Here is a 27,315-nt window from a genome sequence, read left to right as displayed (position 1 = left end):
TCCTTTCCTGTGTGTTGTGCCTAATAGACTGAAAACTGAGCCAGTGTATGAAGTAGACACTGTCCTGATTAATGCATTACAGGTCAGGGGATGTGTTTTGAGATGTAATTTATCCATTCACAATCCTATAGTAATTTTTCAATGACTAACATGCTGTGGCATGCTTGTTGTCAGTCCATTAAGTACAACATATGGGATATTATATTATTTACACTATTTTCTGACACTTATTAGTCTGTGATTTCATTTAGCTGGTATGACATTTAAATACAGGATTATATTACTTAAAAATGTCATTCATTTGTTATGAATGCCTTTCCTCTTGTGCTTTCTTAGTTGAGTAATGCATTCACAATACAAGCATGCCCTTGTGCCTCAAAACATCTACATTTACACTACACTATGCATTCAGTTTAGCAATCCATATATTTGTGTGCCTGGATCACTAAACTGAGCACAGTTTATCAGTCTGTTTGCACAGTTTGTATTCCCTATCTATATTTTGTCTACTATATGAAACATGGCATTTTATCCATAACTTCATCAAGTGTATCTTTTTTTTACATTTTGTGCATATTTCTTTTTGTCCAATATATCTTTATTAAGCAGCTTAATTCACATACATGTTACATACATAACATTATTTCAATTTTTGCTCAGTTAATCAATAACAGTGATGGAAGAAGTATTCAGATCCTTTACTTAAGTAAAAGTACCAATACAGCAATGTAAACTCATAACACAAGAACTGTAAGGCCATGATGCATGTATTGGGCTTCATTTGACAAGTGACATCCTCTAGTTTCTGGAGATGTGCTTGTTTAGCATGTGGCTAAAACACAAACAAAACTAAATCAGTTCAAATACGTCTCAAACAAGTATTTTTGGTCCTTGTCTATAATGACTCATATTTGAATAACAGTAATTAGGACATGCTTTATGCTGGAACTATGCAGAACACCATATACCTTCTAGAGCTTGTCAACCTGTATAATATTCCAGATCTCTAGGCCTAATCATGTGGGAGCTAGGGAGTTTTTAGTTTGTGGTGTCACTGGTGTCCCCAAACCTCTCCAATCATCTCAAATTGGCCAAACTGTGCCAATTGCTTTTACATATTACTGTGTGATGCTACTGCTTACATCTGGCTTAAGTGGGTCGCTGGCGACCTGGTGGATGTTAAAAGGTTAAAGTATTAAAGTAAAAGTTGTGGTTTTGGTCTCTCTGTTTGGTCCCTCTCTACTGTTGTAGCTACTGGAGGTGGAGCTAATTTGAACTCCTTTATATACGGTTGGCTAGTTTAGTCCATTGGTTCCCAAGCTAGGGGTCAGGCCCCTCCAAAGGGTCATGAGATAAATCTGAGGGATTGTGAGATAATTAATGGGAGAGGAAAGAAGAAAAAACAAATCTGATACACAAATCTGTTCTCAGTTTTTGGGCTTTTTCTCTAATCTTTGATTTATGGTGAAATATTGGATCATTTCAACCGTTACTTAAATGAAACCATTTGACCCCAACAACACACTGCTTTTTCATCATCAAAAGCCAAAAAGATTGGAAAACACTAGTTTCATCTTTAACAATGTGTTGTATTTTAAAAGCTTGTTATGTTATCTGTTGTGTCAAATCTTCATCTGAAAAGTAACTAAGGCTGTTAAATAAATGTAGTGGAGTAGAAAGTACAATATTTTCCTCTGAAGTGTAGTGGAGTAGAAACTTAAAGTGGCATAAAATGGAAATACTCAAGTAGAGTACAAGTACCTCAAAATTCTACTTAAGACCAGTACTTAAGTAACTGTACTTAGTTACTTACTCAGCTACATAGCCAAATGATGTGTTATCATTTTGTGCATATTTCCATTCAGTTTGTCTTCATTTCTGCAGTTCTGCACATCCAGTGATATTTTATATATTTGACCTCCAATTTTTATGCCTTTGATATTCTTTTCAGATCTTATTTTCTCAGCTAATGGTTCAATGACTAGATTAATGTCCTGAAGCTGGACATCTTTCTTTTGATCATCGATGTAAAATGAAAGGTTTTGAAATGACGTTGTTAGTTCTTATTGTTGCCATGGACTTTGAGTAGATCATCCTAATCCAGTGCATGAAATTGTTACCAAACCCATATTTATGCAGGGTACTGAACATAAAAGGCCATTCAATTTGATCAAAGGCCTTTTCAGCATCCAAAGTACATAGTGCTGCCGGATGAGGGAGCTTTTTTGCGTATTGAATGATACTGAATAATTTCCTTGAGTGATAAGATGAATGTCGATTTTTTGATTTGGTAATCTAATATAAGATATGGTATTTTTAGTCATCTGTTTTTTAAGTCTTGAAGCTAGCAACTTTCCTGCCTTCTCCCTACAATTGTGATAATTTAATTTTGCTCTCTTTAGTTTATATTCAATTTTGTTCCTTATAATGTCATCCTATTTCATTTTCAGCTTACACAGTTCAGTCCATATTTCATCTTTATATTCATTTGACAGTGAACTTTGTATCAGCTTGATTTCTATTAACAATCTGTTTTCTTCTTTGCACTGCTTTGTATTCTTTAGTCCACTTCTTGATTTCTTCCCCTCTAAGGAAACATTTTAAAGTTTCCCATATCAGTGGAATGTCAGGAATGGAGTTTTTGTTAATGTCCATAAATGTATGAATGTATTCACTTATTTGCTTTTTAATATCTGGATCTTCAAATAGAGAGTTATTGATCTTCCACTGTTTAGATCACAGTGGTGCTGATTGCAAATTAATGTCAATCTGAATGGGACTATGATCTGAGATAACTACTGGATGTATTAGACTATGTGTCACGTTTCTAACAATTTCTTGGGAGATCAGGAATAGGTCCATTCTTTGTTATTGGTTGGGTATGTGGTCTGATATGTGGTCATGTATGTGGCTCTGGTTTTGGTAATTGATTTTGATTGGATTCTGGGTGGAGTTTTAGGTGATTAATGAATATGGTCCATGTTTCCTCAAAGGTTGATATATTGTTTGTTTTGCAAGCTGTTATTTTTTCTATTGAGATGTGTTCTGAGAGTAAATTGGTCCAGTGAGTGATATGGCAGGAATGTTTAAATTTCCAGTTTTGAAATATTATTTTCTTGGCGATAGTTAGAGAAATCAATAACGGGTTTTTGTGTTTAGTTGGGATTGTGACATGTGTCAAGTCTCCCAGCAAGCAGAGCGATGGGGATGCTGAGATTCTGCAGCCCAAGATACTTGATAGTTTTTCTGTGACTGTTATCCAAAATGAAAAGACTGGCTGGCAAGACCAAGTGGCATGAAAATAATCATCTATGTGACCCAAGGTGCATTGTGAACAGATATCTGTATCGATCGATCCCATTTTAAACATTTTTCCTTGAGTGATGTGTATTCTGTGGATGGTTTTATATTGTATTAGTTGTAAATTTGTATTGGTAGTTATGGAGAAGATGTTTTTATTGATTTGTATCCAGAAATCGGGGTTGGGGGATAGAGCCAGGTCCTTTTCCCATTTTGAGGTTGGGAGTGTTATGGAGGTGTCTGTCAATGAAAGAAGTTTGTAAATTTTTGAAATTATTCTTTTGGGGTTTATAATTTTAATGATTTCTTCGCTTAATTTGGAAGGCTGTAATGTGTTATTGGATATGTTGATTTTGGATTTAATAATGGATTTTAGTTGTTGATATTGCAGGAATTGGTCTCTCCCAACCCCATACCTCTGGATAAGTGTATTGAATGATATGAACTGGTTATTTTCAAATAAGTGGTGGAGGTGAGTGATTCCTTTTTGGTGCCATGATGGAAAGTGAACAGAAGTGTTGTACAATTTGAAGTCTGGATTGTGCCAAATTGGGGTGAACCTACATGGTGCCAGTGATGATTTGGTGATTTTGTGGGCTTTCCACCAGGCTGTCAGAGTTTAGGAGATTGTGATGTTCTTGTAGTAGTCTTGTTTCTTGATTGATTGTGGTAGGAATGGGAGGTCTGTGAGTGAGGTGGTTTTACATTGATTTTGTTCTATCTGTAACCATGGTGTACTGTAATTATCTTTATGGATCCATTTGAGTAAATATTGTAGTTGATTTGATAAGAAATAATGAAGGAAGTTTGGTGCTTCTAGGCCGCCCTGTGATTTTGTGCTCTGTAATGTTGAAAGTGAGATTCTTGGTTTTTATTATTTTTCCAGTAGAATTGAGTTGTTAACAAGTTTAAAGTTTGAAACCAGTTGTCAGTGGGGGTAATGGGAAGTAATGAAAATAGGTAGTTGATTTGTGGAAGGGTTTTCTTTTAACTGTTGCAATGCGTCCAATAAGAGTAAGTGGTAACTTGGTCCAGCGTTTAAAATCATCTTCTATGTTTTTCAGCAGAGGGGTGTAGTTGAGGTTAAACAACTCTGACAGCCTGGAGGAAATATTAATGCCTAAGTATTTGATATTACCAATGTGGAGTGGGAAAGAGGGATCTTGAGCTGCAGAATCCCAGGCATTTGCGGTCAAAGGTAGAATAGTGGATTTGTTCCAGTTTATTTTATAGTGTGAGATTGAGGAGAAGTTGTTGATTATTTTGAATGTTTCTTGTAATGATGTGAAAGGATCTTGTAGGTGTAGTAATAAATCATCTGCATATAAGCTAAGCTTATGTTCTGAATTAGAATATTGTATTCCTTTGATTTTATTGTTTTGTCGTATGGCTGTAGCGAGTGGTTCAATGAAAACTGCAAATAGAGATGGAGAGAGTGGACATCCTTGTCTGGTTCCGTGGTGGAGTGTGAAGCTTGGTGAAGTGATCCCGTTTGTGATAACTGTGGCCCTAGGTGAAGTGTATAGTGTTTTAATCCAGTGGATGAATGACTCTCCGAAGCCAAACCTGTGGAGGGTGGAAAATAAAAAAGTCCAGTTTACTCTGTCAATGCTTTTTCTGCGTCCAGTGATACAATTATGGTTTTGTTGTGTTTTTGCTGTGATGTATTGATCAAATTAAAAAGTCTATGGATATTGTCTGAAGCGTGTCTATTTTTGATGAAGCCTGTCTGGTCGGGATGGATTATAAGTGGAATGACTGTTTCTATTCTGGTTGCCAATGTTTTTGTAATGATTTTGACGTCTGTATTAATTAGTGATAGGGGGCGATAACTGGAGGGGTGGGTTGGGTCTTTATTGGGTTTTAAGAGTAATGTCATTACGGCGGTGTTCATGTGGGTGGGTATATTGGAGGTAGTTTTAATTTCTGTAGTTACTCTGAAGAATAGTGGTGATAATATATTCCAGAAATGTTTGTAGAATTCTGCAGGAAAACCGTCTGGTCCAGGTGATTTATTGTTCGGCATTTTGAGTAGAGCTTTATGTAATTCTTCGGGGCTGAGTGGTGAATCTAAAAGGTGGGCTAAATCTGATGGTACTGTTGGTAGGTCCAGATTACTTAAAAAAGTGTCTATTTCTGATTGACTGGGTTTGTAATTTGAGGCATAAAGGTTGCTATAAAATTTGTGAAATATATCATTGATTTCTTGTGGATTATGTGTGACTGTACCTGTGGAATTGAGTATAGATGGGATTATTGCTTTTTCTTTTTTGTGTTGTAATAGATTAGCCAAATATTTACTTGATTTATTACTGTACTGAAAGTTTTCATATTTGAGCTGTTGGATTATGAATTGTGTTTTCTTGTATATGATGCTTTCCAATTGGGTTTTAAGTTGAGCTAATTCATTTTATTTTTGTTCAAAGGGATTGCTGGTTAGTTGGTGTATTAGGTGTTTGATTTTTGTCTCTAAGCTAGTTTCTTCCTGTTGCTGTCGTTTCTTATGTGATGAATATGAAATGGTTATTCCTCTGATGACTGTTTTTCCTGTTTCCCATAAGAGTGATGGTGAGATCTCTGGAGAGTCATTCATCTCCAGAAAGGATGCCCACTCTTTCTGAATTAATGTGATGAAATCTGGATCCTCCAAGAGTGATGTATTGAAACGCCATCTTGTGGGAGACTTGATATGTGTTCGAGTTTTTATTGATAAGGAAACTGGAGCGTGATCACTGATTATGATTGGATGGATTGTGTTTCCTTGGATGTGCTGGGAGAGTGAATTACGAAGAAAGAAGTCAATTCTGGAGAAAGATTGATGGAGAGAGGAAAGATATGAATATTGTCTGGATGATGGATTTTTCATACTCCAATTATTGCCAAGTCCAAGTTCCTTCATGTATTGTTTAATTACTTCAGTTGAGTGCCAGGTTCTTGTGTTGCCGGGTGTGCTAGAGCAGTCAGTTGTAGGATTGATAACAGTGTTGAAATCTCCGGCTATTATGATGTTTGCTGAATTGTATAGTAAGGAGAAAAAATTATGGAAAAAAGATGGGTCATCATTGTTAGGGCCGTAAATGTTTGCAAATGTGAATGTTGTCTGATTAATAGATGCATTAACAATGATGAATCTTCTTTGTGGGTCAGTAATGGATGAGTTATGGATGAATGGGATGTTTTTATTGACTAAGATCGAAACTCCTCTTTGTTTTGTGTTGAGTGTGGATGAGAATATTTTATCAAATTGTTTGAGTCTAATATATTGTAATTCAGAGTTTGTAAGGTGGGTTTCTTGCATAAAACATATATCAGCCTTTAATTTTATGAGATGATTGATGATTTTGATTCTTTTAGTCTGTGTACGAAAGCCACGTACATTCCACATTACCAGGTTGAGTGTCTGCATGGTTATGTGTTTGGTTTATCTTGTTTTGAATGAAGCATAAAGAAGAAGCCACTGAAGGAGGGGGAAGGAGGAGGGTGGGGGGAGTCGAGTTTCGAGCTGGTTGCTATAACTGCCTTAGACTGTCCAGATATAACAGTGAATGGTGACAATAACATAACGTGAACATTAACACACACACACACACAAAAAAATGAAAATTACGAGAGAGAGGTAGATTTTTTAACTCCTCTGTAGGGTAACGCAGGCGGTTTCCTGATTACAGAGGAGTGAAGTCGGGAGTGAGGCTTTCGGTCAGATAATCAGGGTTGTTATAGTTAGATGTATGAGTCTATTACTGTATTTTCAGAAGAGCCATGGCGTGATTTTGGAGTTGCGAAATAATTGTCCGTCGATATATACAGTTTGTCCACTATGATTAATGCACATCTGTTGTTTTGTCTGTTTTCTTTGAGAATGGGGTACAGTACTTTCCGGCGTTCGTTTATTTCATGTGGGTATTGTTCGTTGAGTCAAAATGATGTTCCTTTGAGTTCCCTTCCTCTGCTTCTGACCAGTTCTTTTTGTTTGAAGTGTTCGAATTTTGCGATGATAGGCCAGGGTCCTTTGGTTGATGGTTTTCCGAGGCGGTGTACTCTGTGGAAAGTGATGTTTTGTACAGTGTCGGGGGAGATTTTTAGTTGAGTTTTCATTAAGTTTTTTTTGAGGTTTTCTGGGTTGTCGGTTGTTTGTTCGGAGATGCCAGAGAAGATGAGATTGTCGCGCATAGAACGGGTTTGTAAATCCAACATAGTTTCTTTCAGAGTCTTATTTTCTTTGGAGATGGCATGTATTTGTTCGTCGAGAGTTTTAACGGTGGTTTGTAAGTCCTGGTTGGATTCTTGTAGTGTGGCGATGTTGTGGTGGGCAAACTCCAGGCTATTGCGTATGTCTTTAATCTCTTCGTGTAGTGATACTTATAAGTCCAGTTTTTTGTTTATGCTTGCTAGCACACTAACCTCAACTTCAGTGGTTTGTAGATCATCTGTGTCCGTTGAAGAGTCTGTCTTTCGTCTTTTGGTGCTGGGTTTGGCTGAGTCTGGCTCCATGTTGATCTGCCGGTTGTAGTAGTCATCGATGAATGCTTCAAGATCTGTTATGTCCTCCACTGTAAAGATGTAGTGGTCCGGGTAGGTGGTGACAGATGATCGGTGAATGTAATTTGAATCAGGAGGTGTTTAAATCTTTTGTAAATCCTGTAAAGTTAACGTGTTTACTCAGTTCATTCAGCAACAGGTCGCCACCATGTTAGATCTCGCCTCCGATGTCCGACTATCGCGGTGTTTGCACTCACACTGCCATACGCCTCCAACTCCATTAATAGAATAGGTCCATTCTTGAGATGATCCAATGTCTGTTGGAATAGAAAGTATAGTCTCTGACATCATGATGTAATGTTCTCCAAATGTCCAAGAGACTGATAATCTGCATTAACTTCAGCAGTAAAAATACAGATTTTTTCAGTTGACTTATCTTCCCACACCCACAGGGTGGTGTCATCCGCAAACTTCAGGAGCTTGACAGACTGATGACTGTAGGTACAGCTTTTGGTGTACAGGGAGAAGAGAAGTGGAGAAAGGACACAGAGTTGAGGTCAGGTGCTGATGGCCAGGAAGTAAGAGATGTGTTTCTCCAGCTTCATGTGCTGCTTCCTGTCATACAGGAAGTCTGTGATCCATCTGCAGGTCAAATCAGGTACATTCAGCTGGGACAGCTTGTTCTGCAGCAGGGCAGGGATGATGGTGTTGAAGGCGGAGCTGAAATTCACAAACAGGATCCTGGCGTAGTTTCCTCATCTGCATCCAGATGCTGGTGGATGAAGTGGAGGGCCATGTTTACTGCATCGTCCACAGACCTGTTGGCTAAATAAGGTTAGCCAACAAGTAAGGTTTAACATAGGTTTCTTTTAACCATGAAAGCAAATTTGCAAATTTGTCTTAACCAAGTAGTACATGTATTTTAAACTTAACCAGACCCTAATCACAGAGGTGGCAGATCAGAAAACAATTATATCAGTCAGGTTTTAAACTGTCACATGGTTATGGTAATGGCATATGATTTGTTTTGGAAGGCACTGATACACAACCTGCTACAGCCAGGATACTGTATTCATGAGTCCAAGTTCCCCCAAACAACCCTACCTGGCCACAGAAAATTTGACCAAACACCAAGAAAAGTCTGTAAGATTGTCTTAATGTTTGGATTTTTTTCATTTCATTTAGTCAGTTTCTGTACATTTTACTTCCCTACATGAATGTATAAATCCTGTTTAAAAGCCTTCTCTAAAACTTTGATGGGGGAATAATGGAGCGCAAATCCAGTACAGTGTACCTCTACATTTTCTCTGCCTCACTTAAATATATTTTTGGAACATTAATACTTTTATTAATCTAAAACCTCATCTGGGCACCACCTCCTACAAGTAACCTTTAATGTCCAGAGGAAACATCAAAGCTTGAATTTAATTCTCAATTTGGTCAGTTAATCAGTCTCAAAACCTTAAGTTCTTGTCCAAGCAGTGACTTCTGTCTGTTGTGCTCGAAGAAATCACACAAAAACTTCTTAGGATAAATGGAGATATTTATTAATAGCTAAATGACTTGAGGATACATGATAAAGTGTAAGATAAATAAAAAGAATAAGGCCTATAAATGATAATAGAATAAACTAATAAAGAAAATTGTTTAGAAATAGTGGCTCAAAGTGTGTGACTCAAGGCTAATGTATTGCAACGGAGAATGCTAAGAGAAGCTAACTCGACTTCCCTAAAGACATTATCTTTTAATTTTAAAGTTATTTGACATGAACCCTTGATCACAAAGCCATGTTATGCCTTACTTTTGATGAGTTTTGTTGCTGCAGAGATGTCGTCTTGGCATGGAGTCTTAGATGGAGTTGGAGTTGGCTGCAAGCTACAACTTGGTACGGTGTGGTCTGGCCTTGGCTGGTTTGAGTAGTTGTGGTGTAGCGTTGTTGAACTACTGGTAAAGAGGAATCAAGCTGTTTCAGGCTGCTCTGGAAAGAGTCTTTTTGGTTTGGCTTCTTGTAATCTTAGTTGAGTGCCGAATAAAGTTGCCTGACTACGCTCAATTTTTATCTAGTTGCAGTGTAAACTTCAAAAATGAAATACTATACGTGGAAACACGTGACTTAATGTTATAAATAAAAAAAATCTGAACTTGTTTCAATAAAAGATTAAAATATGTTTATACTTGGTCGGAAAACAAAGAAAAGGGACGTCCTATTAAGACTTATGTCTTGGCTCATGAGTTTCTGGAGAGAAGCTCAGAGATAGATTCCTCTGAGGTAGTTTTAATCATTTAACAAGATAGGCGGAGTCTGGGGTGTGTTGCTTCCTCCGTGAGCCAGCTTTCAGTCTGTAAAGTTCGGCTTTGTGTTTGTTGCGGTGAAATGTGATGCCTTTACCTCGCAGGAAACGTTGGAGGCGAGCAACGGTCCAGTCTTTGATATTCGGCTCAATTTGTGGACGCGGAGACTGCTGCCTGGCAGCTGAAGGCACACCGCGAGTGCGCCGTGGTGGAGAGCGGGGACCTGGAAGCCTGTGAGATGGGGATAGCTACGGATGAGGAGAGAGTTGGAGCTGGCTCCTATGACCATACCCATGGCATCCAGCCCTCGCTGAAGGAGGAGAGGAGGCCTGAGCTCTGCGGCACCTCGGAGAGATCTCGTTGGTGGAGGTTGAATGGAGATGCCAGCGGGACTGAAGCACGCTGACCAAGGAACACAAGTGACTACGTCGGGGTGGTGCGGTCTGGTTGCTGCTAGGAGTCTGGTGGACCGGTGTCAAACAGATCGTCTGAATCGGTCGGGTAGGTCCGCAGTTATGGATCCATGGTAAGTAATAAGATTTTTTAGTTGTGTCTTTGTTTAAATCGAAGTTGTTGTATAAAGCGTTTAGGTGAGAAGCATAATCTGCGACAAACAGGGTAGGATGGGTTGACCCGGTATAAGTAGGCTAGGTAGTTGATTAGAGGAGTGGTTGAGGCGTGGTTCTGCTCCCGAACCTAGGTTAACAAGTTAACTACATTTTATTTTTTTATTTTTTAAATTGCAACTTAAATGTGAAAAACTAACACATAACTCCTAACTTCTAATTTATATTTAATAACATAGGATGCAAATGAAAACGTATATCAATTTAGGTGATGCATTGTACATTAAGTTTATCAGAGCATTAGATTATACAATTGGCAATGAGGACAAAATGCAACTTACACAGAAGTATTTGAAATGATGAATTGAATGAAACAATTTATTTTGTATTATTTTTGCATGATATATAGTAGATATGTTGTCTAGTCTTACTTCATGTTACACTATAAATCCTGCTTTCTCTATCGTATCAAGATTATCTCTCCACTCTGATACATATTTCATAGGTGCGGGGAATGATCCCCCTGCTGTCAAGGTATGTGGACATTCCTTTAATACACACAGGCTTGCCTTGCCATCATGACGAGTGTGTGTTGTGTTTGGGGCATCAGCATGCCGTATTGTCTAGGGAAAAACCTCAGTCATGCATGGACTGCCTTAAGAGGCCAGTCTGTATGGCAGGCAGCACCTCGTTAGCCTGCCAGGAGGTTATTGGCAGGGCGTCCAGGGCTCTGGATGTCACCCCCTGTGAAGACCTTATGGCTCCTACCTTTCGATTTGAGGAGGATGTGGAAGTTCACCCCACGTTGGTGCAGGTACCCCTCCTGCCTGACTTTAAAGATCTGGTGTGTAAACAATTTGGTTCTGCAGCAGCTACACACAAGTGGTCTGTATCATGTCTGAAGTTTTTGAACATGCATGACAGGGAGCAGGTTGCCTGAGGGCCTCGGGTCACTCCTTCTGGTGGATTAGGCCCTCTCTCTGCTGATTTCTCCCTCTGGCTCCATTCTTGGCAAAGCCACCTACCCTAGCAGGAATTGCAGGGTCATGGATAGCCTGCTTGCTAAGCTTAACAGGGCTATGGCTACGCAGACCCGTCTGGCTAATACTGGGGCCATTATGACCCTCTACTTTTGTGACCTGTCCTGCCAAGTGCAGGAAGGTTCTGGGGGTTCGGGCGTGGTTGGTGAACTTCAAACAGCTTCCTTATTCCCCTCTTTAGTTATGAAGGAGCAGGCAGGGGCTGCTGGCAGGACCCTGGCATCCTTTTGGGTCATTAGATGCCACCTGTGGCTATCCCAGTCCCAACTCCAGCAAGGAGATTGGCATTGTTTGTTGAAATTGCCACTGGAGCCTTCAGCTATGTTTGGACCAGATGCAACAAGGCTGTTGCAGCAGGCACAAGAAAGTCACCACTGTGCACAAGAGGTCTCAGATAGCCTCTCTAGATGCACCAGGGGCTTCAGACGGCAAGAACGGCTGTGCATCAGCTGGCACCAGAGGTCGTGGGGGACCAGGAGACCTCAGGCCCCAGCTGGAGGCTTTTTGCAGGTGAAGTCAGACCACTCAGCAAGCCATTACAAGGCAGCTTGGTCGGCTTTGGGGGCGGGCCTGTGGGTAGTGTTCACCATGACCCATGGCTACCACTTGCAGTTTTCTCACAGGCCTTCTGTAACGAGGTCAACTACTTTCACCACTGTGACCAACCCTCCAAATGCAGAGGTACTGTGGACAAAACTGTCCTCCCTTATGGAGAAGAATGCCATACGGGAGGTGGCGTTTGGGAATCAACAGGCAGGGTTTTCCTCCTGCTATTTCTTGGTCCCCAAGTGGGATGGAGGACTTTGTCCTATTCTGGACCTCAGGGGGCTCAACAAGTATCTTCGCCCCCAAGATGTTGCAAGATGCAAGATGTTGATAGTTCTCAGAATGCAGCAGGCCATCACAGCAGGGGACTGGTTTACCACCATCGACTTCAAGGATGCATACTTCCAGATAACCATCTGGTGGGGGCATTGGCATTTCCTGAGGTTTGGCTACTAGGGCAGAATATTTGAGATTTGGGTCCTGTCTGTTGTGGATATTGATGGTCAGCACCTCAGTGAAGAAAGCCTTTGATGTCTGAAAGCTAAAAATGTTTATTGAAGCACTTGATCAAGCAGAGAACTGAAACAGTACACATCAAGGTGTTCTGGCCCAGATGCTGTCTCTTTCCATTCTGCCCTCTGAAGGTCTGACTCTTAGTCTTTAACCTCAACAGATCAGCCTACAATATGAAAAAATAGTCTAACTGGTTCACTAGTTTCTAAACAAGGAACTGCATTTTACCCATGTTAATTCAGGTCACGTTGCATAGAACTTCAGGTCACTGTCAGCACATTCTGGCCACGCATTCACCTATCTGTGTATCTGTGTCTCTGTCTAGGAAGGGCCTCTCTGACCTTGGTAACCATGGCAATGCTGATTTACCCTTTATCAGAGAGACTTCTGCTTCCCCAAAACATCACAGAGGGTTCTGGAGTCTCAAAGAGGGGAGAGAATGTCTCCTTTTTGCTTCAGAATTACAGTGTCACCTCAAGGCCCAGGCTTGACCCAATGTTACCCAATTTCTAACCCCTCAAGATGGAAAATTCCATAACGCTGCCTTTTGGCATATCTCTGGCTCCCTGTACATTCACCTGTTGCATAGATGCATCCTTGCACCCATGAGACAGCAGGGGTTTAGGATTCTCAATAATCTTGAAACTTGGCTGGACGGTGCAGTCTCATGTGGCCCTTCTCTTGGAGCACATTCAAACCGTGGGTCTGCACCTAAACTAAGAAGGGAACAAGCTCCAGCCTTCCCAGGTGACAGTGTTCCTGGCATGGTTCTGGACTCCAGGAGGGTGATCATTGTACTTACTCCAGAGAGGCAGCAGGCCTTCACAGCCCTCCTCAGCCACTTCCAGCTGCATTCTTGGGTTAACTGGGGGCTCTGCCTCTGTCTCATGGGCCTAATGGCAGCCATGGTGCAGGTTTTCCTTCTGGCCCTCCTGCACATGCAACCTGTCCAGAGGTGCCTGCTAAGCTTGGGCCTGTGTCCACAAGGGAACCACCAGACCGAAGTAGTAGTTTCTCAGAGGCTTCACAGAGCCTTCTGCTGGTGGACAGATCCAGCCAAAATAGCAAGGGGATTGCTCTAGGACCAGTGGTCTATCACCAACTGTTCTTCAGAGACACATCCCCTGTAGGCTGTGGCACTGTCGACGAAGGCTGAGGGGTCAATGGACGCTGGAACGGCCATTGGCTGATCCAGCACATAAATGTCGGATGTCGACTTCTTTGCTCACAGAGATGGGTCATGTTGACTTTTCTTCTCCCTGAGGAATGACAATCCACCCCTAGGGCCTCAGAGTCTGCTCTATGCCTTCCCTCCTTTCACTCTTCTCCAACCATTCTCTGGTGGATTCAGGTGGATGGGGCAAGGTTGATTCTGGTGACCCCACATGCTGTGGTTTTCAGTGATCCTACCTCTCCAAAATAGCATGCCATGGGAGCTCCCGCTTAGGCAGGACTTGCTGTCTCAGGCGAGCAGGACCCTGTTCCACCCCTTCTCAGTGGGGCTCAGATTGGCAGCCTGGCCCCTCAGAGTGAGAGGCTCCTGGCTTTAGGCTTGCCAGAGCCTGTAGTGAGGGCTGTACAGGAGGCCCGGGTGTCATCCTCTAGAGCTGCCTACTTGTACCATTGGGGGCTATTTTCCACTTGGTGTGGGGCTCACCGGGTGAATCCATACTCGGCCAAGGCCCAGGATGTCCTGCTGTTCTTGCAGTCCCAGCTGGAGGCGGGGAAGTCTGCCGTTATCCTGTGAGTGATGGTGGTGGCAGTCAAGGCAGTGCATGTCAATGAGCATGCTTTGACCCTGCCGGGTGATTGTTCCTTGATTTAGAGACCTTAGAGGTGCCCAGAGGCTTACAGTTCATAGGATTGTACCTTCAGTCCTTCCATGGGACTTGAACATAGTCCTTGGCGCACTTCAGCATTCCCCCTTTGAGCCCCTTGGTGTTGCTGATTTGAAATGGCTTTCCCTTAAGACAGCATTTCTGCTAGCTATAGCCTCTGCCAGGAGGATCAGCAAGCTCCACGCAGTTCTTGGTGACTGCTGCAGGTTCCTGCTGGTTGGGTCAGGGGTGGTCCTCCGCCCCAACCCAGCATTTTTGCCTAAGAGTTCTGCCTGTCCCAGTCAGTTGAGCTGCAGTTGCTCTTCTCCCCTGGTGGAGGCCCAGAGGCTGAGCAGCTCCAGTCCTTGCTGTGCCCAGCCTTGGCAGAGTACATCCGGTACATGCAGGCCATCTGTCATGCCCTCCATTTCTGCTTCCTCCTAGTGTGTGTGTGTGTGTCTCTCTCTCTCTATGGGTGCTAATTGCTGGAGACAGGTGTGCAGGAGTCGGGTGAACAGCTGCCATTCATCAGGAGGTCTGCTTAAATATGGGGTGCAACCTCCTACTCACCGCCAGATCATAGACTCTTTTCCTACAAAGACCTCAACCTGACCCCCGCCCTGTCTCCAGTCCTCCTGCCTAGCCGGCTCAGCCTATCCCTCTACCTGGCTCCCCGCTCCATCCCCTATACCCAGCCTCATGCCCAGCCCAAGCCCCCAGGTTCCCCAGCTACCGGTCCAGACCTTAGCCCCAGTCTCCCAGTTTTTCCACCTTGCAAATAAATCCTTTTCCAACCCCACTCACTGCCTCCTACCTTGGTGTCTTGCTCGTGGGTTCATTAGCCTAGCCATAACACCATCAGGAAGACTGATCAGCTCTTTGTTTATTTCAACTCCAGTTATTTACATTATCGACCCTTGTCGAAGCCTAGGCTGTCCCACTGGGTTGAGGACACCATTTAGTTCACCATTCATTCATTCTCGGGTGTGCCTGTCCAGTTCAGGCTCATTCGACTCGTGGTGTGGCTACCTCATGGGCTTGGTGGCAGGGAGTTTCTCTCGATACCATATGTGCGGCAACCACATGGTCATCTCAGTCCACATTTTCCCAATTCTACTGTCTAAATGTAGTGGCCCACCACTTCTTTGGGGAGTGGGTGCTGGGTCTGACTCATCAGTAGACAGCTAGGCCATGCCTATTTTTTACCTTTTGTTGTCTCCTTGGTCAGCTTTGTGACTTACGGGCTGATCTGAGTGGCCACTCCGCTCACAAGTTTGGCCTCTGCATCTTGCAGATAGTGTAAATAGTGTAAATTTGTAAATAGTTTGTTTGTCACATATTCTTATGGGGTGTCTTAAAGAGCTACCCCATATATATGAAATATGTATCAGAGTGGAGAGATAGTCTCGATACAATAGAGAACATATGGTTACACTGTAACTTTGGTTGGAGTGAAGAGACTATCTCTCCAGCTTCAGGCCGCTCAGAGACACATTTCAATCAAACTATCAGTGATTACACGCCAGCACAGGTGCTTCATAGCTAAACCATGGGGTGTGACCAGATCGGTACTAATTGGCAATGTTGGGATGGGCAGTAGTGCGTTTGGTTATTAGCAATAATTCATAATTATCATAGATAATTATGAATTATGAAAATAAGATATTGTTAACCTTAATCAATAATTCGGGCACCAACTGTTGGACCTATGAGGAACACAGTTGATTATTTGCAATAATTATCAATTATCAAGGATAATTAACTAATTATGACAATTAATAGAATTATTAATATGAATTAACAAATCCGGGGCACCACCCGGAAACCGGGACCAATAACCAAACCAGGTAGTCTCATAAATGGGAGTTCACCTAGAATGTTAATATCTGAGAGATATCAACATTCAAGGGTGAACAAAGAAGGGTGAATTCGAGCTCTGACTCCTTCAATCAGCCACTTTTCACAATATTACACACAATAATGACAGAAGAACTCTTTAAAGATATAACAGTGTTTATTAAACTTAGCAAAATTAACAAAGTTAACAAATGCTTCATTCAATAAACGACTATTCTAAAATCTAATCCTACCAAACAAACACAACAGCTATGTACAGGGTTGGACACATGCAGGGGAATGCATGTGTGTGCGTGTGTGCGTGTGTGCGTGTGTGTGTGTGTGTGTGTGTGTGTGTGTGAGCGTGAGCGTACGTGTGACAAGATGGCGACGTCACAATCAGTGGAAATTGTAACCAAAATCAGTCACATTCAGATATTACAATACTGCTGACAATGTAGGGCATTACTACAGGCTTGGAGGAAGGCCTACAGCGCTTGGGTTAGGGTTAGGGCTGAAAAGACCAACCAGTTCTCATTTATGCATAGGCTATCATTCATACAACCCTGGAGATTTTTTTTTGTATCTTTATGTTTCTTGGTTTTTGGATTTTATGTCAGCATGAAATAGTCCATTAAATCAGAATCTGTTTTTTTTAGCCAATGCAAGCATACAAAGAATGTGTCCTGGTGTTTGCTCACAAAAAACTCAACACAGAAGAATAAAAATAGCAAGGTAAGGTAATAAAAATAATAATAATGAAATAAACACAGTAATGTTAAAACTGAAATTTTAAAATCTATTTACAGAATGGAATAATAAAAATAAATGGGATATAAAACTTGAAATGAAATATTGACTGTACAAAGGAAACAGTGTTATCAAACAAACAAAATGAAATGAAAATGAAATGCACATTGTCACACTGCCTCACCAAAAATGTTATCAAATTGCATTTTAATGCCAAAGCTATCTTAAAATATTGCATTTTCCACTGAGAATAAAATGAATGGCAGCCATTTTGTTTGTTTGAGCAGACAGAAACTTCAGTCACATGACGTGGACACAGGCCAATAGAAAAGAATGGGCCAAAAAAACGTATGCATCTCATACTCTTAGAGCTGTTATTGTGAAACTAATATGTTTTGTGCTGTGGATCAACATAGCTATTACACATTTTGATGTAAAACTGGGTTACATCATCCTGCTGCCAGAAATACTCACTAGGGCACATGTGGATTAATCCACCGCTGAAAATAGTCCCCAACAAATGCCAGACCAACACATAGTTGGTTTGAGTCTTTTCATACATTTGACAAGAAGAAAAATACAGAATATCACCAGCCTTATCCTTTAAATGGAAAAAAAAATAAAAAATCACTGTAACTGTCAGACTGTTATATACTCTCATGAGTACAATTACCTTCTGTTTTATGACCTAATCATACTGGTTCATCTAAAGAATATTAATGGTGACTGTGCTGATTCACTCACTGTTAATCCCTCAAACTGTCTGAGAAATCAACTCATCCCCTCCACCAGTGCAGGTTCCTGCTTATTTGCATGGGTTTGAGCTCATGCTTTGCATTTCATATTGTTTCCCCTGACTGACTTACCCTGCCAAGGCCTTTCCTTCCCTGTTCTTATTATCCACTCTCTCACTCTGGGTCTCTCCCTCATTATGAAGTGTTAGAAAGTTGCTGAAGTGAGAAATGAGCCTGCAAAACCTTGTTGTCCTAATTAAACTTTGACATGAAGAATGACAAGAAGCAATGAAGGGGAAACAATAGCAGACTGTGTATGAGTGCAAGTCTGGAACAAGCAAACAGCTTTGTCCCCAAGAACAAAAGCATTTGTTTGCATGTGTTCAATTCCATTCAACTTCACCAGGCCTAGGTGCAAAAACTAACTTTGCAAAGAACATCACAACTCATAACACCTTTGCACCGTTGATGAACAGTCTGCAGTCAGTCCAAATAGGCCAACAGGAGCAGATCAAAGCTCTTGTGTTGCAATGTAAATATTTTGCAGGAGAATGAATTCAGTCTCATTACTTTCATTGCCTGGACTGAAAGACACAGCCAAATAACTCAGGTGTGAAATTATACTCTTGACTCTCCCTTTGCTATTTGTGATATCTCACACACATATGCATACCCACACAGCAGCTCATGAATGCATGCTCACTCTGTCAACCCACCAGTCTTAATGAAAAAAAATTAAAATGCATTTAATCATCATTGTAATGACAGAAGTAATGGTGAACAACTTTGCTTACTATATAGGAAAAATGTAACAGCAGGTAAACCCAGCTGTGCCTCATGGCCACTCTTCCACACTACTCACATAGTATTAGTAAATACAATACATGTTTCAGGATGTTTCCAAGCTGCTACAAGAACAAGATTCCCCTCAGATAAGGACCCTTGTTATTTTGATAGGGGCGGAGTTGGGCTTTCCTCAACTGCTGTGTGAGGAGGGAGGAACTCCACATTCTTATAAAAAGCCAGTAGATGGGCTGACACTGTTTAGTAGACGGAGCTGACAGACTGGCTGTGGACTGTACTGCTGACCTAGAATGGCACAAAATGGAACAGAGAATGGAGTGGCCGATGGGATCCCAGCTATGCCTTTTCCCCAGCCTATCAAAGTCCAGGAGATCAGGCACACCAAGGTAAGGGTGCACTACATAGATACCAAATTCAACTGTTGCGGGTAGGGTTTTTATTCACCATGACAGTCAAAGCATTTCACTCTCATTGAGCTTTTTAACTTTGGTGATAGTGTAAATCAGGTGTCAATTGAGGCAAAACCAAAGCTATAGGTGTCTGCTGTCAAACATATAAGAGATTATAATACATGTCTGCAAACACTTTCCACTTTCCACAGATTTTTATAAACAATGAATGGCACACATCCAGCAGAGGAAGGAAATTTCCAACTTTCAACCCAGCAACAGGTGTCAAAATCTGTGATGTGGACGAAGCAGACAAAGTAAGAAGACATCAATTGCAGCTGTGCATGCTGTATTTTGTTATACAATATTATTTATATGACATACTTAAATGTAGGCCTTCATACTGTACCACTGGATAATCAAGACTTTAAATTATTTTGCCCCCCATTTGCTTTGACTCTAAATCCATTCAATCCAATCCAAACAATTGCCAAATTTCATTCAAATATCTGTTGATTTCAGGTGTTTGTGTCTATATGAAGAAATGTCTAATCTAATACAGCAGGCATAAGAACTTAATCAAATAGACACAGTCTTTTTGCCAAATCTATATGCCAAGTCTATATATTATCCACAAAGTGTTGTTTTAGCTCCACAAAATATCTTTGACAATAGAGTTCACACTGCTTTCTACTGCCCATGTAAATAAATAAAGGTAACATGGGAACCGAAATATTTCAAAATAAATGTAGGCTACTATTAATATTACTCCTCTTACCCCTTCTGTTAATATAATAAAGAAAAACAGCTGGTAGAATTTTTAAAACCTTTTGTCATACACGAGACCTTGCCCTGTGTCCTGGTATGTCCTGCTTTATTCTAATTTTTGTTTGTGCAGGAAGATGTGGACAAGGCGGTGGAGGCAGCCAAGGCAGCCAAGCAGAGAGGCTCTCCGTGGCAGAGAATGGATGCGTCCAGCCGGGGCAAAATGTTGCACAAGCTGGCTGACTTGATGGAGAGGGATCGGCTCCTGCTGGCGGTGGGCTCATTCCCCTTATTTTCTATTCGTTACCCAGACTAGGGCATAGCTCTAATTAATGATTCTCTTGTAGAATTCCCAACTCCATTTAAAATGTAGTGGAATGCTGTTATCTGCAGACAACTGCTGCATAAATAGGCCTACGTGGAATAACTTGATTTAGGACACTTTTCTGAATTGTACAGATATAACAATACCATTCAATTCCGAATACAGTGCATCAATTTTATTTAAATAAAATTTAAAGTAGTCCTTATTTTTTCCTTGAAAATAGACATTGTGATGGTACAGTTCAAGAATTACAGGAGGATTTTAAATGGTGATTTGAAAGGAAGTGCTGCTGCTGCTGCTGCTGCTATCATCCTGTGGCTCAGTGGAATTATCTAGAAGACAAATTAGACAATCAGAAATATTATTAATTATGGGGTATGATATATATTAGGGCTATGGACTCATTAGTTTTACTTCAAATGAGGGGTTAGAGTATCTTAATGAAGAAATTCCAAAACTTAACTTCCTGACAAAGTAAGATAGGTCACCAAAATACCAGACTGACTACAGAGAAAATTGCCCTGTTCACTGATTTCCAGAAGCAGAAAAATGATAATTATTCAATATCACGTCATTACGAGTAAAAAATCTTGCAAGACCCCTCCCAGACATGTTTTAAGACAAATAACAATATTCTGCTTTGAAAAATGGTTTGTGTCTGATATGTTTTTTCACAAAAGAAGTTCACACAAGATATCTCCAACTTCACTGAAAAGTCCATTGTCAGTGTGTGTACTGAAGGCTTCAAGTTTCTCATCACACTTGTGAAAGTTACATACTGGATTACAATTGGCTCCAAACTAGCTGTGATGTCAAAAATCATGCTTGCAGGTACTTGTCTTAAACTCAGATTTAAGGTGAGCTCAGAGAAACTTTCCAGCAGAAGAACGTGAACACAAACTCTGCACACACATCATTCTGCACAGTGAAGAGAACAACATCACAGTGATGGAACAATAAGTAAAACACATTTTTGAGTGGAGGAGGACTTTAAGTAAAAGTACAAGCAAATGTACAAAAGTCAAAGTATTCATTATGCAGGGACTGCACAATGAGTAATACGCCTGCATAATACCCCTGGATAGCCCCTGTCAGAGATTAAGTATGTTATTTTATTATATTTGATTATTATTAGTGATACATACATTTATAATCGGCCTTTTAATGTTGTATCTGCTCTAAGTGGAGCTGGTTGTAAACATTTTACTGTAGGGTCGTTTACTTTACGTTATTTTACTGTATAACAATGCATCATATTTCATATGGTTATCATTGATTTTCTTTCAATCTTGACCTTCAGAGTAACTATAGCTTTCAGATATATGTGGTGGAATAGAAATATAAAGTGTCAGAAAATGGAAATTTCCAAGTAAAGTACAAGAACATTAGTACTTCCTGTGTCTGTTCTTGACAAACACTGGGCATTAAGATATTCTCTTTGTGACCAGTCCCCGCAATACACGAGTAACTTATGCTATGTTTCAACTGACTGCAGTTTCTTTTTGTAGTGTTGGTTGTTATTTAGATATTATTCATAACAAGATATCTCAGTCATAAAAGCTGCTTTCATGAGCAGTAAACTTTGGGATTTTCCTGCAGCAGAAAAATGCCCATGTGCTGTCATGATATTGACTTATTTATATCGGAGATTGGCCTATATTATTTCATGACATCATGACACTGTGACACCACCCTAATCTCTCTCTCTTTCTCTTTGTAATGATTGCTGGATGTTATGTTCCCTCTCTGTCAGATATTGTTTGGAATGAAATCCCCATTGCTGTGCCTTTTCACTCTGTTTAGCTGCCAGCTTGCATTAAGACTTAGATCTGTAAACGAATCCTTACAGATGTGAGTGAAGTAATAATGCAAGATTGCATGTGACTGCTAATTGCAAACATGCTCTGGTAAGGTAGTGTGCAGGGTATGGCTAATTACACTAAACTCTCAGCTATGTTTGAGCAAATAAGGACCAGATTCAGACCATTTAAAGGTACAGTGAGGTGGTACAGTGGTGTCAGTGTCTGCAAGAGCTGCAGACCTTCACTTCTTTTTTATTTTCTGTTTTATAATAAAAGTAACTCAAGTAAATATGGAATAGATGTTGGAGAGGAGAAGGGTACGCAATACAGTGTCAATCATGTTTGACACATTCATAAATTATCATTATTATGGCTTAATATAGTCAATTGTAAACTCAGTTTTACATGCCTGGTGTATTGCATTATTTAGCGTATTGTATTTATTAAGATAATGTACATTGCAAAGGACCATTGTGGCTGACATCCCACTGCACCACCCTTGGCTCCACACAGAAATGACCTCGCCAGCTATTTCTACCTCATACAACTCACTCCCTTGTAAGGCCCTAGATTAATTCACCATTATTGTAGTTATTATTATATCTAGAACCAACCAAGTATAACATAATATTAAATCCCTTTAATATTGTATAACAGAGAAATACAACAGCTTGTAAATTGATGGCAACCCACACTCTGCAAGAAGAGGCCTGGAAGGTACCAGGGATTACAGAATCAGAATCAGAAGAATTTACAACAGAAGAAAAATGTAAGATATAAAATATAGAATATGTTCTGGTGAGAGGAGCAGCTACTGATTGAATTTTAAATATTAAATAGAAGAGAATAGGCTGAATGTACAGAGTATTGACCAGGAACAAACAGTATAGGGAATATTCATTATTTATAATAACACTAATACAAGTTGCGTTAATGTAACGCACCATGTAGGATCAGATGATGTGCAAATGAGAGATTGTGGTGCATTACGTTAAAATAACATGCAATGTCCATGGGGGGCATAAAGTCCATGTCAGTGGGGGTCACAGGCCTTGTTGATGAGATTGGCTGCAGACAGAAAGAAACTGTTCTTGTGGCGTGAGGTTTTGGTCTTGATAAACGTCAGCATCTTGCCAGAGGGGAGTGTTATGTCTGGGGTGGGAGGGGTCGGCCATGATCCTTTCCTGCTGTCCTGGAGGCATGTAGGTCTTGGAGGGATGACACGAGGGATGATATGCTGCAGTCCACTTTTGTCCTTGACACTAGTGTACCAGACACTAGCAGTGTACCAGATGGTGATGTAGGAGGTGAGGATGGACTCAATGATGGCGGTGTAGAAGCGCACAATTATTGACTTTGACTGGTTGAACTTATTCAGCTGCTGCAGGAAGTACATCCTGAGCATTCTTGGTGAGGTTTCTAATGTTCTGCTCTCACTTGAGGTCCCGGCTGATGATGGTTCCCAGGGAGAGGAAGGACTCCACAGTGTCAACTAGGGAGTCACACAGGGTGATGGGGGCAGGTGGGGCTGCACTCCCTCTGAAATCCACAACCATCTCCACTGTCTTTAGAGTGTTGAGCTCCAATTTCTGTTGTCTGCACCAAGTTACCAGATGGTCACAGGGGACAGGGATGATGGTCTTAAAACAGGCTGGTACGTGGCATATCTCGAGTGAGGTGTTAAAAATTTCTGTGAACACCAGAGACAGCTGATTGGCACAGTGCTTCAGGGTGGAGGGAGAGACAGAGTCTGGTCTGGCTGCTTCGTGGGGGCTCTGTCTCTTGAACAGCCTGTTGACGTCACTCTCCAGGATGGAGATATAGATATTTATTTAAGGATTACTCCAGTTTAATAGAATGTTTAACATTTCTATCAGTTGTGATAACATGAGATAAGATACAAGTTGTAATAAACTATAATTATCCTTTCAGTCAAAGCTATAATTGGGCTTCTTTCAGGGGGCCTGAACACCTCAGCATCATTTACAGTTCCTGTAACAATCCCTTAGAGTACTCAGTATTTTGCCCAGATTTCAACTTAAATTGTAAAAAAGTCAAGAAAAGTGTTTTGAACTGTGCTAGTTTTGCTGTTCCTTTAGACTCTGGAGACTCTGGACACAGGGAAGCCCTTCCTGCAGTCCGTCTTCATTGACCTGGATGGTAGCATCAAAACCCTTCGTTACTACGCTGGCTGGACTGATAAGATCCATGGCAAAAGTCTGCCTGTAGGTGAGTGACACTTTTTTATTAGGAATTCTAATTTTTTATAATGCTGTTATACTAATTTTACAGTAATTTGAGAGCACAAATTAGTTATTTGTTCTCCCAAATTACTTAATTCAAGCCATCACAAATGAATTAATTTGTGTTCACAAATTACTTTCAAGTTGATGTAACAGCAGGAAGTGAAATTAAAAGCTGTTGTGTCCTTCCAGTCAGGTAGGGAGGAGCACCCCGAGTGTTTTGGTATTGTGGCACATATAATTGCTTATAATTCAGTTATTCATTCAATCATAAATTAGAGAGCATGAATTAATCATTTGTGCATATGAATTAATAATTTGTGCTTACAAATTAATAATTTTTGCACACTGTCTGAGCGCCATAAAAAATAACATCTCACATGTCTCCTCAGGGGCTCACATAACCTGTGCACCATTAGGAAACATGTTAATTACTATAGAGCCAAGCCAGTGACTTGGCCTGGATCAGGACTGCACACAGCCCTGAGCAGTATCTCATCCAGCCTCTTAATACCTCCCCAGTCTTGTCCGATCCTACTTTGTGTCTCCTCTACCTCTGCAGATCAGAATTTAGACAAAACTGCCTGCCTTTTCCTCCTGATTAGATCCCAGTAGAGTGGAGAGAGACAAAGGGCATGGCAGGACAAAAGGAAGAGGAAGAGGCTGAGATAGTAATCAGTGAAGTGCAACAGTCTATGAGGATTAACAATCAGTGTCGGCTCAACGCCTCACCAAGCTATGAGCCACTCAGCCAGTAATCCACAGGTTTATACCAGAGCACTCTCACTACCAGTCACCAAGATGAGACAGATAACCGAGTTGTAGTCTGATATAAAAACGGTTGTAGGATACACACTGTGAAATGCAGACTGGAATTTTAAACACATTGTAGTGGTAGAGACTATATAGTCTGTGTAACGGGGGACTATATTAACCTCACAGTTTATAATGCCCCCCTTAAGTTTCTTTTATATTGCTGATGATAGTGACAGCCTACAGTCTCTGCGTTGTGTTATGATGATGATGGTGGACTAACAGCTGACAGTTAGTAACGTAAGTTGACTCCAACGAAGACACCCAGACAGGTCCGATGTCGATTCAGTGATGACTGTTTATTGCTTACATGCACCTCGGAATCTGGGGGATACAAGCCCGGTCTCAGTAAAACAATTTAATATAAATAAAATCATAATCAAAGGAAACTTAACAATACAAATATATGATTTCTGTGACAAAGCTTAATAACTGTTAAATAACAAATTACATGGCCGATGGTCTAACCTTGACCAGGATCAAAGACTTACTATATTACAAATTACATAAAAGACACTATTAATACAGATGAATCAGTACACATAGATAATCAATAGTCAATATAGTCAATATAGTCAATATAGTAATAATTAGTAATTAATTCTCTCTCAGATCAGCTATACATTAATATTTACAGGTTTCCATTTAACAGTCACACACTCACCTGGGGGATACAAGCCCGGTCTGACTTGTTCCCCCGGTGATGCGCTTTATAGCTTCATCATTACCTTGGATACTGTGTAGGCAAGTATTAAATATGAAATATATATAAATAGATAACAGCATAAAATATGAAAATAACACAAATATGTGCACCTTACAACTATTAAATAAAGGTAAAATTACTGACAAAATTATATTCTATATTACAAGACTTTACTATTAGACATAGTGACCATTTAAAGCTCAGCTGATGTATTTAATATAACATGCAAAAGGCATATGTTACATCTGCTAGCATCATCAGATGCAGATGAAGCCAAAGTAACCTTTTTTCCGCACACACTGTTGTGTAGTGGGAACTTCAGTAATGGTCAAAACCTTATCCTTTTTCCATTTGAATATACCTGGCATGTTTCCACCACCTCATGCCTGCTATATATAGCAGAGATACAGATAATGTGACAGTAACTACGGATCCTGGACAGATTTCTCCCTTGTAAATTCAAAATAACAACAAATGCAATCAAGTATAAAACTGCTTTTTTGGTCAGCACTGTCTGTCATTGACAACAACTCGGTCAGTAGACACAGTGAGGCAAACATGGCTGGGCAAATAAACCAAAAGTGTCTGCAATGCTAGATAACACGAGAGGAAGAAGAAACAGTTTCATTTTCATTTTATTCATTCTTCTTTCCAGAAATTGAAATGTATGCATGTAGTATGTATGTATGCATATATGTATGCATATTTGTTGCCTTGAAAGCAGCTGAGTCACTTGTACTGCAGATGTAACAAGTGGTTGCTTGGCTACTTTAATTTTATGTATTACAGAAAATGAAAACATTAGCTTATCTGCCTAGCTGACTTTCCCAGGTCAAACCAGTCATAGTGTGTAAACAGTCTGCCCACCCTCAAAGCCCATGCCATGATCAGAAATAAGTGCAATAGTTCGCAGTTGTTTAGTTTATTTAATATTATAAAAAAATGCTACATATTAAACACTTCCAGAACAATTACCAACATTATCATCAATAAAATCACAGTCAAAAAGCCAAATTTTTTTTTTTTTTTTTACATACAAACTATAACTCGGATGATCATCTTACAAAAGTTTCCCATCAGCTATATATTTGACTTTTTTAAAATTGTGATGGTTACTCTTTATTTTAAAGTGCAAAGGTAACTTATTCCATTTCTAACACCACAAAACCTGAAGACACAGGTACCCATGTCAGCAAGCACAGGTCAGCAGCATTAGCCCTGCTCTGGTGGGCATGAGGTCTTTCAAGGATAATGCTGGTGATTTTCTATATTTTTTTCTTATTGTCAACAAATCTCATATTTGGACCCAAAACAACAATGAACTGATCTACTAAAAAGTATTGTGTATCCAAAACCTGGTATATCTTATTCTTCTGTGTCATAGAGTGCTGTTGTTGTCCAAAAACAATTAAAAACACATCAATGAACCACACCACTGCACTGGATGACATGTTCCTTTGCCCCTGAAGAGTGTGATTCTGTGATTCAACTCGCAAGTTATCATGGTAGCAACTGTTTTATTGTTATTGCAATGTAAACAGCAAAAACAGTGTTCACATTACAAAGTAATCTGGCAAGAATGTGTGGTTGCATAT

The 27,315-nt window shown here is 40.4% G+C and overlaps 1 protein-coding gene across 1 annotated transcript in view; it reads left to right on the top strand.

The window, feature by feature from the left end:
- Positions 1-18,729: 18,729 nt before the first annotated feature.
- The window catches only part of aldh1a3 (aldehyde dehydrogenase 1 family, member A3), a 111,898-nt gene continuing 103,312 nt past the window's right edge, over positions 18,730-27,315 (top strand). The window contains exons 1-4 of the mRNA XM_067598062.1: positions 18,730-19,063; positions 19,279-19,383; positions 19,965-20,105; positions 24,058-24,187. Of these exons, the coding sequence (XP_067454163.1) occupies positions 18,968-19,063; positions 19,279-19,383; positions 19,965-20,105; positions 24,058-24,187 (472 nt within the window). The 5' untranslated portion in view covers positions 18,730-18,967. The remainder of the gene's footprint in view (positions 19,064-19,278; positions 19,384-19,964; positions 20,106-24,057; positions 24,188-27,315) is intronic.

Source organism: Thunnus thynnus, chromosome 1, assembly GCF_963924715.1.
Source record: "Thunnus thynnus chromosome 1, fThuThy2.1, whole genome shotgun sequence".
Taxonomy (NCBI): Eukaryota; Metazoa; Chordata; class Actinopteri; order Scombriformes; family Scombridae; genus Thunnus; species Thunnus thynnus.
This window is presented reverse-complemented; position numbering and strand designations above follow the sequence as displayed.